This window comes from Tenrec ecaudatus, chromosome 3 (assembly GCF_050624435.1).
Source record: "Tenrec ecaudatus isolate mTenEca1 chromosome 3, mTenEca1.hap1, whole genome shotgun sequence".
Classification (NCBI taxonomy): domain Eukaryota; kingdom Metazoa; phylum Chordata; class Mammalia; order Afrosoricida; family Tenrecidae; genus Tenrec; species Tenrec ecaudatus.
In genome coordinates this window covers 61,470,747-61,490,846 of record NC_134532.1, presented here as the reverse complement: position 1 = coordinate 61,490,846, position 20,100 = coordinate 61,470,747, and the positions used below count along the sequence as shown (strand labels likewise).

The window sequence follows — 20,100 nt, the reverse complement described above, 5'->3', positions numbered from 1 at the left end:
AATGTGTTTATCATATTGAAAAATTTTCAACTCTAATAGGTAAGAAATGCTGTCTTAGAGTTAATTTCTCTAGTTATTAGTGAGTTTGAACATTTTTGTATATGCTTAATCATTTAAAAATGTTTTCTTTTGAGAATTATCGGTTTGTGTCTTTTTACTTTCTATCTGGTTTTTAATTTTCCCCCTTAGGTTTTAAAGAGTTCTCTCTATATTAGGAATATTAGTCCTGTGTCTGTGGCATATGTTATGGATATTTCATCCTAATTTTTCATTTGTGTATGACTATGGTATTTATTTCTTGTGAAAAATATTTTTTTGTTTATCAGATTTATCAATTATTTATTGTCCCTGGATTTTGAGCCGTTGTTGAAAGTCATTTCCTTCATCAAATTAAAGAAGAATTTACCTCTTTTTTCTTCTAATTCTTTATTCATTTTTATTCTAAATCTTCATTTTTAGTAGCAAGAAACTTAGTCCATTTGGAGTTTATTCTTGCCTGTGGTATAAAACATGGGTCAATTTTCTCTTTTTTCACATGACTACCCACTTTTCCTACATCATTATTATAACGTCTGTCTCTACTTCAGTAATTTGAGATGCCATGTTTGCTATATACCAGAATTTCTGTATATACTTGGCTCTGATTCTAAAATGTTCATCCTGTTTCACTGTTCTGTTGGCCTTTTTGTGTGTCAGTTCAACACTGTTTTGATAATAGGTGCTTTATAGTATGTTTCCAGTGCAGCCCTTCCCCATAGATGTCTACACTTTTTGATTTAGACCACATCAAAATGGCAGTTTTGACATCCTGGGAGGACTCAAATTGTGTTCCTTTGAGATTTGGGAGCCACAAAATTTAAAAAAAAGGTCTAAAGGGGCAAGATGCAGGCTGTTGTAGGATACATAGGATCAGGTTTCTCAACCAAACTCTCATAGGACAGTACTTGCTACCCTTCAAGAGTGAGCAGGTAGGTATGTTGTCAGGATGAAATACAATTCCTTCGTCCAACTTTTCTGGCCTTTTTCTCACAAATACAATTTTCATTTTTCTTATAGCTTCTTCCTAATTAGCCTCTGTGATCATTCTGTGTCCTTTGGGAAAATTTTATTAAGATTCTTGGGAATTCCAGTAAACCATTGCCCTAACTTTAGTAGCCCTGGTGGTGTAGTGGTTACAAGTTAGGCTACGATCTGCAAGGTCAGTCGTTAGAAACCACTAGCAGCTCCGCTCCAGTGTGTGCATTTGGATTTAGAGAAGCCTTGCCAGCTAAGGCATCTTTCTCTTTTGGTTTAAGGCATCTTTCTCTTTTAAATCAAGTGGGCACTCTAATCTTTCACATTTCTTACCCACATCTAAAAGGGTTTCATGAAACTTGTTTTTAATCGGAAGTCTGAATTTTTACATTTTGCATACTTTCCCTGACTTATTTGGTTAGATTGTTTAACTTTTGTAATCAATAGATAATCGTAGATCATTTTGATAAAGCAAATTTTGACTACAGAGAAGTTAGTTGTGTGATGGCATATTTGTAATAGTATTGGTGAGGCGATAGAGCTCTTTTAACTCATTTGTTTAATGGTGCTTAACACATTTTACTTTTAGGTATGTCTGACTGCAGCCATGACCCTACAACTCTTGATGCATCCAAACCTGCCACAGAAGAAGTCAAGTCTAATTCTGAGGTGATTGGGTGGTATTTCTCTTCTTTTGTTAAATCATCCCATCTCAATCAGAAATTTTCTCATTTGGTTTAGTGCTTTTAAACATTTGGCATTCCAAATAAACCACTACTCTCATGAAGAGAGAAGATTCTTCCCAGTGGGAATTAAGTCATTTGCTTTTGGGGCATTCTAGACTTTTAGCTGATAGCTTGTCACATAGAAATGAATATAGAAATGTCATATAGAAATAAAGTTATGGGTCAACTTTTTATTTCCAGTTAAAGCTTTTGAATAAAAATTTTAAATTTAAATAGGAAATGTGGCAATGGCTAAATGTTTCTGATGAATAGTGGCAATCTACTCTACTCACATTTGAGCTCATCTGCTTGTTTGCCCTCTCTCCTATGGGTGCATCAGAATCCAAGTGTAATACTTTCTAACAAGTACATAGTTCTAGGGTTCATCTCCGACTCATTGAATCCAACCTTAATGATTGCTTTGGTACCATATGTACATAATTAATTTTATTGATGAAGGTTCTAATATATACTACTTAAGAATCGCTGTTCTAATTCATTAGAAGAAGGAAGATACTAAACAGTTGGTTTTATATTGAATTCCAGGCAGCACTGGTGGTGCAAGTGGTTACTAGCTATAAAGGTTTGTGATTAAAACCAACCCAGAGATACTATGAGATATAAACCTAGTGATCTGCTTCTGAGAGGTCATGGCCTTGAAAATCCTCAAAAGCAGTCTGCATTCATCCCACAAATGGCAACTAGAAACAGCATTTTGTTGAATGACTAATATTAGTAATACCTCTTAAAGCTTAAGACTACTGAGGGGCACTTTCAAATTGCCCCACCTTGATCCTCCTGATCCTAAGAGTCATTTGATATAATTCAGTTAGCTAAGTAGAACAACTCTTTTTTGTCCTTTTGTATTGTTATTTTTGGTTGAACAGACTTAAGGCTCAGAGAAATGGTGACTGACTCAGAGGAGATGGTAAAGCAGGAACACAATCGGAGGTCTGACTGTAGTTGCAGGGTTGACTAATGTCCATCCTCTGCTATTACTGTGTTTCTTTAGTTACTCTGGGTGGCAAGTTTTAGAGCAGGCTTTGGAGCTAGATAACTTACCTTTACAAGTCAGAGAAGAGTTCTGGTGAGTAAGATAATGTCATTTGTGGAAGATTCAGGGTTCTCCGTGATTTCAAATTACTACCTGACTGTTTAGGCAAGATGGATTGACACAGTGGCTGCATCAGTGGGCTTAAACACAAGAGCAGTTGTGAGGATGGCACAGACTGGGCGGGTTTCATTCTGTTGTACACAGGATCGCTGTGAGTCAAAACTGCCTCAGCGACATCTAAGCAACAGTAACCATGGAGGGAATATTGGCAGCTGAGCTAAGGGTGGGACTCATAATCATCTGTGAATGCATTCTGTTTATGACCTACCTCCACGAGTTTACTCTCTGGGAATGTCACTAATAGGTTGATTCTAAGCTAGAAACTAGAGTCTGGAAGATGCTGATCTGAAGGAAATGGCTGCCAGAATAGAATCCACTGCCTTCACGTCTGTTCAACATAATGACTCGGTAGGATAAAGTAGAACTTGTGAAACTAAACATTGTTATGAGAGCAAACAGCCTCATCTTTCTCCTTCAGAGCAGCTGGTGGACTTGAACTGCTGACCTTTCAGTCAGCAGCTCATTGCTTAACCCACTAAACCACTAGGACTCCTACTTGCCAAGTAAGTGATTATTCACAGTTGTCTGTAAAATTAACATTAAAACACATAGTTATAATGTCCTGTGCTTTTAGCCATGCCCAAATGTATAGCCTCCACAGTAAATGTAAGTAAAAAACAAGAATAATAAACATATATATGAATATAACTTAACTTTATGCTCCAATTAAAAGCTGTTTTGTGGGTTTATGGTTAACCAAAGTCAAGAGGAATATTTTGTGTTTTAAAATGTTTTCAATCACTAGTATTCTACTAATTAAAATCTGCCCTTTCAGAACTTATCATTGTATGGATCAAATTTATTTATAAAATTCCTTCTAGTAGATAGTATGTGCCAATTATTTTGTTAATGAAAAAAATGTAGTGTGAGGAAGGAAATAAATAAAATCTCTCTAATGTTATCAGTGGCTGTTCTTTAGGAAGTTATCCTTTTTATGAGCACATAATATTTTTATCAAGCCTATGGCTGAAATAATACCACACTTTATATTTAAGTACTACCGTTTCACATATTTTAAACATTTTCTAACTTAAAGTGATTTCATATTTAATTGTTATACATTGGTATACACTGAAGCTCTTCCTTTAATATCTTGTGCTAAGCATATTTATTAAGTTGGATATGTTTTTAGTATTTCCTCTATATGTGTCTATTGGAAGTAGTCTTGGTGGCATAGTGGTTGCACATTGGACTGTGATCTGCTTGGTCCGCAAATTGGAAACCACCCGCCGCTCTGTGGGAGAAAGATGGAGCTTTCTCTGCCTTAAAGAGATACAGTCTTGAAAACCCTTAAAGAGATACAGTTCTACCCTGCCCAGAGGGTTGTTGTGAGTTGGCATTGACTCAATGGCAGTGAGTAGTGAATGTCTATTAGGAATGGAAATACTAAGTCCAAAAAAAACACTATTTTATTTTCCTTTAAAAAAAAAGATCATTTTATTGAGGCCTCTTACAGCTCTTATAACAATCAATTGTATCAAGCATATTTGTGCATATGTTGCCATCATCATTTGCTAAACATTTACTTTCTATTTGAGCCCTTGGTATCAGCTAAGATAAACATATTTTAAGATGCTTGACATGTATCTCCAACATGCTTTTCAAATTGATTATGACCATTTTTTATCACAGTAATATATTAGAATCCTAATTAGATGTTTTATTGTGAAAAATGGGCTTGTAGATTTGTTTGTGTCTTCAAAAATATTCAGGTTAACTATTATTTGTGTGTCCTTGTTTGTAAATCAAATATTTGTGATTTCCGTTGGTTGACATAGACATTGACTGTTAATTAAATGTTTTATACTTTTTATCAATTCAAATTTTTCCTAGCAGAATTTGGCACATTATTGGTTACCAGTTTGATGAATGAATGAATTTTAACCTGTGAAAAAGGGCAGGACATTGATAGCTGACCACCTCAGGGAAAGAGAATCAAATTTCACATCAGCCCAAAGGTGATTCCTTTGAGGCAAGGACCAGGTGTGCGTCTACCCTCCAGCCTTCCTACCAGTTCTGAAAGTAGCCATCCTTACCATGACCCTACCTATTTAACTAGGTTAGATAATTCATTGCAGTGACCACAACATAGCACACAAACTAAACTCATGATTATGGGACTTTTCAGGGAAGTTAACAGGTTACAATTCAGGATCAGAGCTACTTAGGATACAATTCTTCTGTCAGAATTGCCTTTTATCAGGCATGTCCATAGACAGGCCTCTCTCATGACCTCAGCCATGAGGCTCCTTGGCCTGTACTCTGCTTGGGCAAGGTTATACAGATCTTTTAAGGCTGCCAATAAATGCCCAAAGGGCACTCCACTCCATGATAAGTCTCATCCAAGAGGCTCTGATCTGTAGCTCCACAGGTCAGCAAACCTACCTCTCCCAATGAAGTGCCTCGAAGCACTCTACTAGATAAAGCTTTCTGCTCAAAGACACTCAACTTTACTTGCTCCACGGCCAAGAAGCTCACTGTTCTGCCTCCTGTTTGCTCCTTGTTCTGTGATGATGTTTTTTTAGTGCAATTTATTTGATGTGACAGTTTTCTTTTTGTTGATCAAGGAGTGTGTTAGTCTGGGTTGACTAGAGAAACAACTTTATAGAGACACTTGTGTATAGGAAAGAGTTTATATTAATTGTACATTAAGAAAACATTCCAGCCCAGCCCATATCAAGTCCATAAGTCCAACATTAGCCTATATGTCCAGTACCAGTCTATAAATTCCTCTTCAGACTCACACAACAAATGCAATTATGCCGAGTGCAGGAGTATTACAGGCCATTGGGTGGAAAGTCTTGTGGATCCAGTGGCGGTAGAAGCATCTCAGCTCTGGCAGGGGTCTCCACGTGGCTCCTCCAGCTCCAGGACTCTGGCTGCATCAGTGTAGCCCCATCAGGCTCATTGTCAGTAATGTCTCCCAGGGAATGTGTATGTGTCCTGCCTCCAGCTAGCTATTTTATCTCCTTATGAGGTCATCTCCAAATGACATCTCCAAATGAGGTCCTCAAGCTGTAACCTGATTGATAGGCTAAACTCCACCCCTTCACTCTTGATAGTGTCAAGTTGGCAACAGATTATATAACTACCACAAGGAGATAGCTCATTGGTTCTCAACTTTCCTAATGCCGCAACCCTTTAATACAGTTCCTCATGTGTGGTGATCCCCCAACCATAAAATTATTTTAATTTTTATTTCATAACTGTAATTTTGTTACTGTTATGAATCTGGTGGCCTCTTTGAAAGGGTTGTTAGACCACCCCCCTGAAGGGGTCGCGACCCACAGGTTGAGAACCATTGAGATAGCTCATTGTAAACCTAGCATAATGGTAAACTGACCAATCTCTTCATTAGAGTTGCAAGTATTTACAATCACAATTAACTCTGTTAACTGAATCATATAAATCTACCAGCATCTCCTTGTACCTTCAATTACCTGACCCATCAGGAAGAAGTCATTTGGTAGGAGTTACAAGAATTACAAAGACTCTAGCTAGCAGAACCATGTCAAGAGATTCACTTAGACTAAAGCACCACACAACTCCAATAGCAGTGCAAATGACACAGGGATGGATATTTGTTTCTTAGGGATAGAACATTATGACCTGAGTGATGGTTTTCATTCTTTAAAAACAAAACAACCCTTACTCCACACACACCCTTTGGTATTTTTATCTGAGCCCAAAACTTCAAGTTTAACTTTAAACTGAATTGCCTTGTTCATGATGACCCAACTTTATCTTCCGATCCTCAAACTCTTAAATAATTTATATCTTCAGTGGTACATTTCGCTTGTGACTTCCCACAGTGATTTTCTCCTCTGTGAATGCTACTTTAATATGAAACAGCTTCAGAAAGTTCATGGGATAATCCCATTTCTCTTAACTCAACCCCCATCTTGTTGGGAGCTCTTACAGATATTGTAACAGTCCATAGTTCAATGAGATCAAGCATGAATATACAATTGCTGCCACCATCATTTTCTAAGCATTCTCTTTCTTCCTGCACTGCTTGATATCAGTGCCCTCACTGATCAGTGCCCTCTTCCTCACTGCTTGATATTCCACCCTCCACCCTACCACCCAGGAACCTGGAACCCTTGTTGTTATTATTAGTCCTTTTTTTTTTTTTTTTTGCTGTATCTTACACCATCTAATGTTCATCTACCATTCTGTTATTCAGACCCCTTGAGTGGGGTTATATAACTCCATTTTCCCACAAACTTTTTGAAGCCATATGGGTTAGACCAGGTTGTCTAGAGAAGCAAATCAGTGGCACTCATTTATGTATAAGAAAGAGCTTTATACTAAGAAGTAATTACATATCAAGAAGACAGCCCAATCCAACTGGAGCCCATAAGTCCAATGCTACTCTATAAGACCCTCTTCAGACTCACATATTTGTGGGTCATGACTCAAAGGTGATACGGAATGTAGGAAGACCACAGGCCAGGGTGCGGAATCTTGTGGATCGAAGGTCAGTGGAAACATGGCACTATGCTGACAGTTCTCAGGATCAGCAACAGAGAGTTCCACCAAGCAGGACAGCAAGGGGGCAGAGAGAATGAAGTTCCCATTTTCTCCTGCTTATAAGCAGGCCACACCTCCAAGGAGGCACCATCAGGCTTGAGCTGATTGACAGGTTGGATTCCACCCCTACACTTTCATCCATCTTCGGGTTGACGTAAAATCACCTAACCAACACAACCCATCATAGATGCCAAGCTAGATACTAGAGAGTTAAGTCTGGATTGATAATGGTCTGAAGGAAATTACTGTGGAGTAACTGGTTATTCAGATTTTTTTCTTGCTCGACATATTCAAAATTACATTTTGAGAAGTGTCTGTTTCTACTTTTTGAATTAAATCCAGAAAGGAAAATTGAGATTGTTACTGTGATAGTTATATAAATGTCCATTTGAGAGGATTACAAGTGAAGGGGTGGGGTCTAGTCTGTCATTCGGATCATAGCCAATGAGGCTTCTGTGTGGGCATGGCCTTCTCCTGAGAATTCTGGGAAGTCTGATATTTCCTCCTTGGAGGTGGGAGAGTCTGACACTCCTGGGAGACACTGCAGCTGACAAGACACATGGAACTACTCTAGTTCCCTAAGTTGGAGAAACTACATGGACCTACCCTGATACAACCAGACCTCTGAAGCCGGAGAAGCCACATAGAGACCCCTGCCAGCGATGAGATGTTTCCAGTGCCACTGGCTTGTGATCTTTCTGCATTTGGCTTCATTGCATGTGTTTCGTGAGTCTGAAGAGGACTGGACTGGACTGGGTTGGGATGTTTTCTTAATATACAATATACAATTACCCTCTATGTAAAACTCTCTCTTATATACATATGCGTGCTAAGAATTTGTTTCTCTAGTCTACCCAGATTAACCCAATTACTTCATACTATAGTCCCATCTTGATTAGAGCAGATACAAGTGGTTTTTATTTTTTCTATTTTGAATGTTCACCCTTTATACCTTGAAATATGTTTAAATGGCTGTTTCTTGATCATTGGAAGGAAGAAGTCATAGTAGGTACCATTTGCTGAGAGCCACTGAGGTTCCAAGCATTGTACTAAGATATTTATATATATATCATCTCATTTTTTGCTATAATAAATAACCTTGTTGGCAATTGGGATTTTACATATTAGACAACTGAGACCTAGACAGATTAACATAACTAGTAAGTAGTAGAGCTGATTTTTAATTGAAAGGGGTGAAGATGAATGAATTGAAGAAACTACAATGACCAAAAAATAATTAAAGGTAGAAGCAAAAAATAAATTTAAAAGTATATACGATATGTATTTAATAAGATATTAGCAAATACTAAGTTTATAGCCTAAATTATTACTTCTGACAGTTGGGTATTGTTCTGTTAACTAAAAGGTTGGCGGTTCAACTCTGATCAGCTGATCTTCAAGAGAAAAATGAGGCTGTCTCTATGACTCTCAGTGCATATTGTTAAACACAGTAAATTTTGTGTAAATGAATAAGTAAAATGCCATGCGGAATTATGATGTCTTCAGAATGGCACACATCAAGAGCTGCCAGGCCAGAGGAGTGTGACATTAGTATTAGTAAAGGGGGCATTTAAACTAGGACTTACTGAGCAGAATTTGAGTGTATGATGATGGACATTATTCGAGCAGAGAGAAAGGAAATTGAGAAACATACAGGAAGAATGAGTAATTAAGTTTGACTTAATAAGGTATCTGAAGAAGTGTAAATTGTTGAAGAGAGTTTAAGTCACGGGAGGATTTTGAATGTTAAGTTAAAGAGTTAGCTACTATTTATTTAGCAGACAGATTGGGGAAAGAAAGCTATGTTGAACACACACATGGATTATTTTATAATGTGATAAAAGGTAGTGATTAGTGCTATACAATCTAATAAAGGGGAGTAAATAGAGGTCCTTCTGAGAACATAATGCTTGATCAGGAACATGAATGAAACTTGTGAAGTCATGTGAGAATCTGGGAATAAGTACCTTCCAGGAAGTGACAACAGAAAGGTCAGAAATTAACATTCGGTGTTTGCAGAACAGTCAAATGGCTGGAGCTGAGTGTCAGTGAGGAAAGAGTGGAAGGAAATGTGGAAATGTGGTTAAAGATGTAGACAGCAGCTAAGACTGGCCCAACATAGAAATGAAAATGGTAATCACAAGATGATAAAGTTTGGGGATTGTAAATTAGTGTTTATTGCAGCACTTTTCAGAATAGCCAAAAGGTGTAAACAACTAAAATGTCTATAAACCAATGAATGGGTCAACAGGCTGTGGTATATACGAAAGTCAGTCAAAAAGTGTTGCTACAGAATTACCGAAACCTGCATAAAACAAAAGCATTAAAATATTCAGCAGTTGTTTCTCAGCACTTCCTTCTTCTGGAGCTATACACTTTGGAAGGCAACATTTCGGTCTCGCTAATCCTTCCTGAGGAATCCTGAGCTCTTTGATTGATACATATTATGTCAAAATGGCAGTTCGGGCATCCTTGAGGCGCTCAAATCATGGTCTTTGTGTGTGGAGTGTGCAGGAGAAAAGGAATCTGTGGGGCCATGATCAAGGCTCTAAGGCAGGTAGGGTAAATTTTCCCAGTGAAGCTCGCGGAAGGCAGCCCTTGTGACCATCTAGGGAGCAAGTACATTGTAATAGAAAACAATTCCATGGTGCAACTTTCTTGGCCCTTTGCTCACCAGTGCACCTTTTTATTTCCTTAAGACATCTTCCTAAAAAGTCACCTTGCTCACCTGTTTCCTTTGAAAAAATCTTTCAAGATTATTCCTTTGGGGTCCCCTAACCCAAATTTCTAAGTTGACCTCTCCACCTGAATTGAATTGGCCCAGCAGATCCCTTCCGAAGCCCCTGTTCTGAGTGGACCATTATTTTGAGGCACCCTTATGAGACCTAGACAAGTGAATTACTGAGAGAACTGGTGTTCAACCATTCAGTGATCGCAGAGACATGCTTAAACACATTTTGTTTGGAATAAAATCTTGCATGTATGAACTGGAACCCTAATAACAATATGTACAATACTTACAGTGGAATATTAGCAGCTATAAAGAGAACTGAAATTAGGGTGCATGGCGTAAAATGAATGCATCTTGAAAAACTTATGCTGAGTGAATGAGTTAAGGACAAATACTGTATGTTCTCACAGCAGTCAAAAAATCCAAACTTATTGTAAACGACTTCTTTAAAGTGTTAAAGAGTAAAAATGTCACTTTGAGGATTAGGATGCATCTGACCCAAGACATATTTTCAGTCGCCTATATGCATGTGAAAGTTGTACATTAAAGTAGGAAGACTGGAAAGAGATAGTGTCTGGGGTCTTAAAGGCTTGAAGGTGAACAAGCGGCCATCTAGCTCAGAAGCAATAAAGCCCACATGGAAGAAGCACACCAGCCGGTGTGATCACGAGGTGTCAAAGGACCAGGTATAAGGCATCATGCAAAAAAAAAGAATATACACACACACACACACACACCATAGTGAATGAAGGGGGAAGTGCAGTGTGGAGACCCAAGGCGCAAATGTTGACCACTGGAGATCCCCTCATAGAGGGGTTTAGGAGAGGAGATGGGTCAGTCAGGGTGCGAGGTAGTACCGATGAACACAGCTTTCCCCCAGATCCTGGATGCTTCCTCCCCCAACTACAATGGTCCGAATTCTACCTGGCAGGACTGGATAGGGCAGAGGTTATACACTGGTGCATATGGGAGCTGGAGGCACAGGGAATCCAGGGTGGACGATACCTTCAGGACCAGAGGTATGAGGGGCGATGCTGGGAGAGTGGAGGGTGAGTGGGTTGGAAATGGAGAACTGATTACAAGGACCCACATGTGACCTCCTCCCAGGGAGATGGACGACAGAGAAGGGGGGGAGGGGAGACTCCGGATAGGGCAAGATATGACAAAATAACAATCTGTGGATTATCAAGGGCTCATGAGGGAGCGGGGAGGGAGGGAAAAAAAGAGGACCTGATGCAGAGGGCTTAAGTGGAGAGCAAATGCTTTGAGAGTGATTAGGGCAAAGAATGTACGGATGTGCTTTATACAATTGATGTATGTAGATGTATGGATTGTGATAAGAGTTGTATGAGCCCCTAATAAAATGTTTTAAAAATAAATAAATAAAGTAGGAAGACTTTAGAAGGAGTGGCGCATTTCAATTACGTGCTGGTGAGGAATACTGAAAGCCCCACGGACTGCCAAAAGAACAAATCTTGGAAGAAGGACAGCCAGAGTGCTCCCTAAAACCAAGGGTGGCAAGACTTTGTCTCCCCTACTTTGGCCATGTTATTTGGAAGACACATCGTACTTGGTAGAGGGGCAGTGAGTAGGCAGATCCTCTAGGAGATGGATTACCGGTAATACAGTGGCTTCAACAATGGGCTCAAACGTAATAACAGTTGTGAGCATGGTGCTAACCTAGGCAGGGTTGCTGTTGAGTCAGAGCTGACTCTGGAACCTAACAACAAGCAGAATTAGTAAAAGAACGTTACATGAGAGAGCTTGGGTTTGGCATTAGGCTGTGATCTGCAAGGCTGGTGGTTCAGACCCACCAGACCTCCCTCCATGGGAGAAGGATTGGGCTGTTTGCCCCCATAAATATTTCCATTATCAGAAACACTGTATAGGGTTGCTCAGAGTCCCAGTAGACTCCATGACAGTGTTTTTGTTTTGTTTCTTTTTGAAGACAGTGATAGTTCAGTGGGAGGATTCTCAGTTTTCATGCAAGAGTCTTGGGTTTGCTTCCTGGCCAATATACCAATTACTCATCTGCCAGTGGATATTTACATGTTGCTGGGATGTTATAGCAATTATGGGATGTAACCAACTATGGGGATAGTCCAGGGCTGAGCAGTGTTTCCTTGCATTGTGCATGGGATGGCATGAGTCAGGGACTGAGGCTGTGGCAGTTCACAACAAAGCAATGGTGGTTCATTGATAATATTCTCACCTTCCCTGAGGGAGAGATGGATTTGATTATCAGCCACATGCAGTCACCAACAGGTTCCAGTGGTGCTTCCAGACCAAAATGGAAATAGGAAGAAATGTCTGACCATCTATTTCTAAAAATCAGGTCAGTGAAAACCGTACAGTCCAAACTGATCTTAGGATGATCCAGGACCAGGCAGCTTTTCAAGCTGTTGTGCATAGATAGGGTCGTGAATTGTGTAGGAGTTAGGAGTCAACTCAATGGCAGCTAGCAACAATAAAAACAGGAGGTACATTCAACCCCCAAACTCACTGTCATCGAGTCAACTCCCAATCAAAGTGTCCCTATAGGCTGCAAGCCTTTAAGGCTGTAGATAACTCCGTCTCTCTCCCTAGGGGCTAGTGGGTCTCAGTCGCCATTCTTGCAGTTAGCAGTCCAGTGCTCCTAGAGCTCCTTCACTAGATATACTTCCCATTTTGAAAAAGAAAGCCATATGAGAGAGCTTGAGAAACGTTCTTAGGAAAATGAATTAAAAAGATAATGGAAACTTTCCATGAACCTTTGGAAGCCTCTCATCTATTTTTTATCATAGAATGATTTGTATCCCCCAAAATATGTGTCAGTGTGGCTGGGACAGTATTCTCAGTTGGTTTGACAGTTATATAATGATTTATGTGCCAGTTATGCACCACATCCTCCAAAATGTGATCTGATGTGATAAACCATTAAGAGGACTAAGAATGGGTCCCAAATACCTTTAATTCCACCAAAAGCCTGATCTGATGTTAGGGGTGGGGAGGCTGCCTAGGGTGTGGCCTGCAATATCATTTATTTTAGAACACATCAAAGGACAGATGCACTCACTCACTGCCATTGAGTCATTTCAACACAGTGACCCAATAGGACAGAATAGAATTGCCCCTTGTAGGTTTCCAATTACATAAATCTTTTTAAAATTGTTTTATTAGGGGCTCATACAACTTTTATCACAATCCAAACATACATCAATTGTGTAAGGCACATCTGTACATTCATTGGCCTCATCATTCTCAAAACACTTGCTCTCCACTAAAGCCCTTGGCATCAGGTCCTCATTTTTCCCCCTCCCTCCCTCATCGGTCCTCCTCCCTCATGAGCCCTTGATAATTTATAAATTATCATTTTGTCATATCTTGCCCTGTCCAACATCTCCCTTCACCCCCTTTTCTGTTGTCCATCCCCCAGGGAGGAGGTCACATGTAGATCCTTGTAATCAGTTCCCTCTTTCCAACCCACTCTCCCTCTACCCTCCCAGTATCGCCACTCACACCCCTGATCCTAAAGGTATCATCTGCCCTGGATTCCCTGTGCCTCCAGTTCCCATCTGCACCAGTGTACATCCTCTGGTCTAGCCAGACTTGCAAGAAAGAATTCTGATCATGATGGGGGGGGGGAGGGGAGAGGATGGAAGCATTTAGGAACTAGAGGGAAGTTGTATTTTTCATCGGTGCTATATTGCACCTTAACTGGCTCATCTCCTCCCCTAGCCCCCTCTGAAAGGGGATCTCCAGTGACCGACAAATGGGCTTTGGGTCTCCACTCTGCACTCCCCCCTCATTCACTATGGTAAGATTTTTTTGTTCTGATGATGCCTTATACCTGATCCCTTCGACACCTCATGATCGCACAGGCTGGTGTGCTTCTTCCATGTGGGCTTTGTTGCTTTTGAGCTAGGTGGCCGCTTGTTTGCCTTTAAGACCCCAGACACTATCTCTTTTGATAGCCGGGCATCATCAGCTTTCTTCACCACATTTGCTTATGCACCCGCTTTTTCTTCAGCAGTTGTGTCGGGAAGGTGAGTATCATAGATTGCCAATTTAATAGAAGAAAGTATTCGTGCATTGAGGGAGTACTTGAGTGGAGGCCTAATGTCTTTCTGCTACCTTAATACTAAGCCTATAAATATATGCACATTGATCTTTTTCCCCATCCTAATATATAAATATATTTACATATGTACATGTCTTTATCTAGACATCTATAAATTCCCTTTGCCTTCCAGCTCTTTCCTCTATTTCCCTTGACTTTCCTCCTGTCCCACTATCATGCTCCGTCCTCACCTGGGTTTCAGCAATATCTCTTGGTTACATTACCCTTGATCATGCCCTACCAGGCCTCCCACACCCACCTCACCACCGATTTGGATCACTTGTTGTTCCCTTGTCCCTGGGTTTGTTAACACCACTTCCTTTCCCTCTACCTCCCCTTATCCCATGTCCCCCCATTGTTTTCGCCTCCTGATTGTTCATCCAGCCTATCTTATTTAGACAGACCTGCGGAGATAATAACATGCACAAACACAAGACAGAGCAAAACCAAGCAACAATATACAACAATAACAAACCACTGACAAAGAACAAACAAAACACAATAAGAAAGAACAGCTTGTAGTTATTTCAAGGATCGGTTGTTGGCCTTTAGGAGTGCTTTCCAGTCCAGTCTGTTGGGGCACCACGCCCTGGCCCCAAAGTCCACTTTCAGCATTTCCTGGGGACCTTGCTGCTCCATTCCCTTGCTCTTCCACTGTACTCCCCCAGTGCTTTGCCTCGGTGTGGTGGGATCAGGTCAGGTGCAATTCCCACACTGTGTCTCCGGTGCTGTCCCCGTAGGGCCATGGGTCAGTGAGGGGCGTCATGTCTCATAGTGGGGCTGGCCATGTGGTCCTCTCTGTGGACTGGCTGCTCTAATTGGGGTCATCGTCCTCAAGGCATTTACATACATAGAAAACCTCATTTTTTTTTAAAGAATCATTTTATTGGGGGGCTCATACAGCTCATCACAATCCATATATATATCCATTGTGTCAAGCACATTTGTCCATTTGTTGCCATTATCATTCTCAAAATATTTGCTTTCTGCTTGAGCCCATGATATCACATTTTCTCCCTCCCTGCCTCCCCTCCATGAACCCTTGATAATTGATAAATTATTATTTTATCATGTCTTACCACTGTCTGATGTCTCTCTTTACCAACTTTTCTGTTGTCTGCCCCTCAGAGAGGGGATTATATGTAGATCCTTATGATTGATTCCCCCTTTCTACCCCACCTTCTCTTTACCCTCCTGTTATCGCTACTCTCATTATTGGCCCTGAGGGGAGGGGTTTATCTTCCCTGTATTTCCTGTGTTTTCAGCTCTTATCTGTACCAGTGTACATCCTCTGGTCTAGGTGGATTTGTAAGGTAGAATTGAGATCATGATCATGGGGCGGGGAAACATTAAAGAACTATGGGCAAGTTCTATGTTTCATCATTGCTATACTGCACCCTGACTGGCTCCTCTCCTCCCCACGACTCTTCTTTAAGGGGATGTCCAGTTGCCAACAGGTGGGCTTTGGGTCTCTACTCTGCACTCCCCATTCATTAACAATGATAAGATTTTGTTGTTCTTTGATGCCTGATACCTGATCCCATCAACACCTCGTGATCACACAGGCTGATGTGCTTCTTCCATGTGGGCTTTCTTGCTTCTCAGCTGGATAGCTGCTTGTTTATCTTCAAGCCTTTAAGACCACAGACACTATATCTATTGATAGTTGGGCACCATCAGCTTTCTTCACCACATTTGCTTATGCACTCGCTCTGTCTTCAGTGATCGTGTTGGGAAGGTGAGCATCACGGAATGCCAGTGTAATAGAACAAAGTGTTCTTGCATTGAGGGAGTGCTTGAGTAGAGGCCCATTGTTTATTTGCTACTTTATTACTAAACCTATACATATATGCACATACATCTATTTCTCCATCATCATATATACATATATAACATGTGTACATGCCTCTATTTAGACCTCTATAAATGCCTTTGCCTCCTTGTTCTCTCCTCTATTTCCTTTTACTTTCCTCTTGTCCAGCTATCATGCTCACCCTTCATTTGGGTTTCAGTATTTCCTCTCGGTTACTTTGCCCTTTGATCATGCCCTACCAGGTCTCCTACACCCACCCTCCTTGCCATCGATTTTGAATCACTTGTTCCCTTGTCCCTGGGTTTGTTAACACCCACTTCCTTTCCCCAGCCTCCCCCTTTAGGAGTGTTTCCCGGTGAAGTCTGATGGGGTGCCATGCCCTGGTCCTAAAGTCTATTTTTAGTATTTTCTGGGCACTTCATTGATCTGCTCCCGTTGCTGTTCTGTTGCACGCCCTTAGTGTTTCACTTTGGTGTGATGTGGTGGGTCAGATAGGGTGCAGTTCCCTCACTGTGTCTCCAATGTTGTACCCCATAGGGCTAGGGGTCAGTGAGAGATGTTGTGTCTCGTAGTGGGGCTGACCATGTAGTTCTCGAAAGCCTCATCTTTCTTCTGCTAAGAGACTAGTGGTTGTGAACTGCTGACCTTGTGGTTAATAGCTCCTCACTAGGTTTCTTGTTGCAGAGATCAGAGACATGTATTACCACCAAGAAAGAAGAGTTGGGAGTGGAGGTACATCCTTCATTGGGTTGCTACACAGAGAAATTCCTGCACTCTGGAAGATTGATGCCCAGATGCCTGGAGATCTCTATGGAATTCTGGGCCTACAGATAGAGAAAAGGAACAAGGACCTTACTCAGGACTAGTAGAAAGGAAAAAACCTTTGCTTAGAGTTGGCAGCCTGAACTTCCTAAATTGTGAGAGAATAGATGTCTGTCTCTTAAAGGTCTCCATTTCCACTTGTGATATTTGTTACAGCAGTGCTATATAACTGAGGCATTTATCAAAACATAAGGCAGTCTCAAACACTTTGTATTATGAGTTTAACAGAATTGCTTTCCCTTTTTTGTAGGCAAACGAAAATCTAAATAATCTCACTTGGCACAAAAATAATGTGCTTTTTGATATTAGAACAAAATACATGTCTGTTAACATGCATAATTAGTCCACTGTGTACTGCAGTGTCCATTGTCTGCAGTCATAGCTAGAACAGAGTTGAATGTTTGTAATTCTTTTTAAGAGTTTAATTTATGAACTATTCTTTTTCCCTAGAATTGGCTGAAGTCAAGAATTTAGTCCTTTAAATTTGAAAAATAAATAATTACTTGATAGCAGAGCAAAATACTTACTGAAACATGTGGCCAGAAAACTGATTATTAAAAAACTTCCATAGTGTATTTTAGTGCATTTTTCAAATAACTTTAATTTTGAATGCTACATTTAGTAACTGGAAAAACTTTAAACATATTGTAAACCATTTACTTTTTTTGTCAGTGGTAACTATTCAAAAACATTGTTAAATATGTGTTTTTAGAAGCTGATATTCCTTCTGTACTTCCACAAAATTAAGAGTCAGACATGTTCTTTTACATCCCTTCTAGAAGCTTTCTACCATAATTCTAAGCAGTTTAGAAATTAAGTTTTACCATAGATAATGTAATATATTGCTAATAACAAACGTATTTCCATGCCACTTTTTACCATTAGTGAAATATTTTTTTAGTCTTTGGATAAGTATGAGTTAGTTTTGTTAGGTCTTTGCCTGTAAATGATGAACATAAAAGAACCTTTTGTTATATTAATTTTCAGGTTTTGAAAAATAGGTCTAGTGCTGCAAGCAATTGTTTATTTGGTTGTCTATTTTTCCTTCTAATCATAAATCTTGGGCACCCACAGAACACACTACAGACTAGAAATTGAATTGACAGTGAGTGTGAGTCCTGAAGGTGAAGAGGAAGTTGGCGCACATGTGATTGTCTGATTCACCAGTATGCAGAGAATTAGGGTAGAGGAGAGGTAGCTAAGGGTCAGATTATAGTTTTATGAGCCACATTATAGCTATTTATAACACGCCAAGAAACCCACTCACATTTAGTGAATTCTGATTGATAGGGATCCTATTTAGGGCTTCTAAGGTTTTAAGTCTTTATGCGAGAAGCTAGTCCTGCTTTTCAACATCCTAAAGAGGTCTTGTACAGCAGACTTACCCAATGCAACTCATCTGTTGTTCTCTTGACTGCTGTCTCCATGAGCTTTGATTGTGGATCCAAGCAAGACAAAATCCTTGTGAACTTCAGTCTCTCCTCCGTTTATTATTGGTCTAGCTGAGATGATTTTTCTTTTCTTCACATTGAGTTTTAATCCACCCTGCAGGCTGTAATCCTTGATTTTCATACGCAAGTGCTTCAAGTCTTCCTCCCTTTAGCAGGCAAGGTTGTGTCATTTACATATCGATGATTGTTAATAGGCTTTCTCCAAATCGTGTGCCATATTCTTCTGTACATATTTCAGTTTCTCTAATTATTTGCTGAGCATGAAGTTTGAGTACATTAGTTGGTTTGTGAAAATCACCTTTAAAAACCCTGATGCTGTGAAAGATGTGGAAGGCCATATCTGACCGGCCCTGGCTTCCCTATTGTCAGGAGGCAGGGGTCAGACACGCCTCTACCTTCCTCTTTTTTTTTTGTCTGTTCTGACACCAGTTGTTTCTTGGGTACAATAATCCACTACCGTGCCCACAGAGAACTCACAAACAATACTCATACTGGTGGGAGTCTATTTAGGGAAGTTAATTGTTTACCACACATCAAGATGAGTAGACAGTAAAGCAGTCACTTGTCCACAGCAACACTTCTCCTCAACCGGCAGCCAAGTCTCTCTCCAGTCCTCAGCCTCTCAGCCACATGGTCCCTTGGCTTCTACCTCTGTGGTGCAGGACGCCAGCCAGCCTGTCACATAATCTCATAGTCTTGGGCCAGGTGAGGATATTGTACCCCGCTCCAGTCTCGCACTGCCACTGTGTCTGTTGCCTCTGGTCTTATCCGCAGGCACTTGAGACAAAGATCTGGAATGTACTCTTCCAGTGGTCCTGGTGTTTTTCTGAGTCCAAAATGGTGATTGTATACCAAAGAATGGCTTTGATGGAGGTGTGTGTTTGTCTGTTAGCCTACCCTACCCCCAAAGAAAAGGAAATAGTCCTAAAGATATATCTCACCCCAATCCTGTAGAACAGAGAATGTCCTCCAAAATGGGATTATAACCACAGGAAAAGCATCTAGAATTCTAATACATCACATAAGGCATTATGGTCAGAAGACCTAAATTATTGACTGCATCTGACCTGACATGGTAACACTCAAGTGTCAGCTCTTAGTTTTGTAGCCTTCCATTTACTAAAGGAGAAATGTGAAACATGCCACCGTTTAAATTTCTTCTTCTTTTTATTTTAAATTTCTTAATATCCAGTACGCCTATGCCTCGGCCTCATCATCTATAAAATGGGAACTTTATATTTAGCTCATGGGACAATTGGTTCTCATAACAGGAAAACACTGTCCTTTACCATCCTTCCAATGGTTGCTATAGTTGAGTCTTTTGCTGCAGCCGTTAGTTACATCATTCCACCCCATTGAAGGTCCTCCTCGTTTTCTCCGACCTTTTAATTTACAAAACATGTGTTTCTCCAGCGACTAGTCCTTCCTGATAACTTGCCCAGCGCTTCAAACCCCACCTGCCACTCCAAGGGAGAAAGATGAGGTGGTCTACTCTTTTTTTTTAACATTTTATTAGGGGCTCATACAACTCTTATCACAATCCATACATTACACATACATCAATTGTATAAAGCACATCTGTACATTCTTTGCCCTAATCATTTTCAAAGCATTTGTTCTCCACTTAAGTCCTTTGCATCAGGTCCTGTTTTTTCCCCTCCCTCCCCGCTACCCCCTCTCTCATGAGCCCTTGATAATTTATAGATTGTTATTTTGTCCTATCTTGCCCTATCCAGCG

The 20,100-nt window shown here is 40.3% G+C and overlaps 1 protein-coding gene across 5 annotated transcripts in view; it reads left to right on the top strand.

Moving 5' to 3' along the window:
* ARFIP1 (ARF interacting protein 1) overlaps positions 1 to 20,100 on the top strand; it is a 159,703-nt gene that overhangs the window by 21,781 nt on the left and 117,822 nt on the right. For 3 of the 5 annotated variants that reach the window (XM_075543691.1, XM_075543688.1, XM_075543689.1), the window contains exon 2: positions 1,604 to 1,683. The exons of the other annotated variants lie outside the window; for them this stretch is intronic. In XM_075543691.1, the coding sequence (XP_075399806.1) occupies positions 1,606 to 1,683 (78 nt within the window). In that variant the 5' untranslated portion in view covers positions 1,604 to 1,605. The remainder of the gene's footprint in view (positions 1 to 1,603; positions 1,684 to 20,100) is intronic. 5 annotated transcript variants of the gene reach the window in all.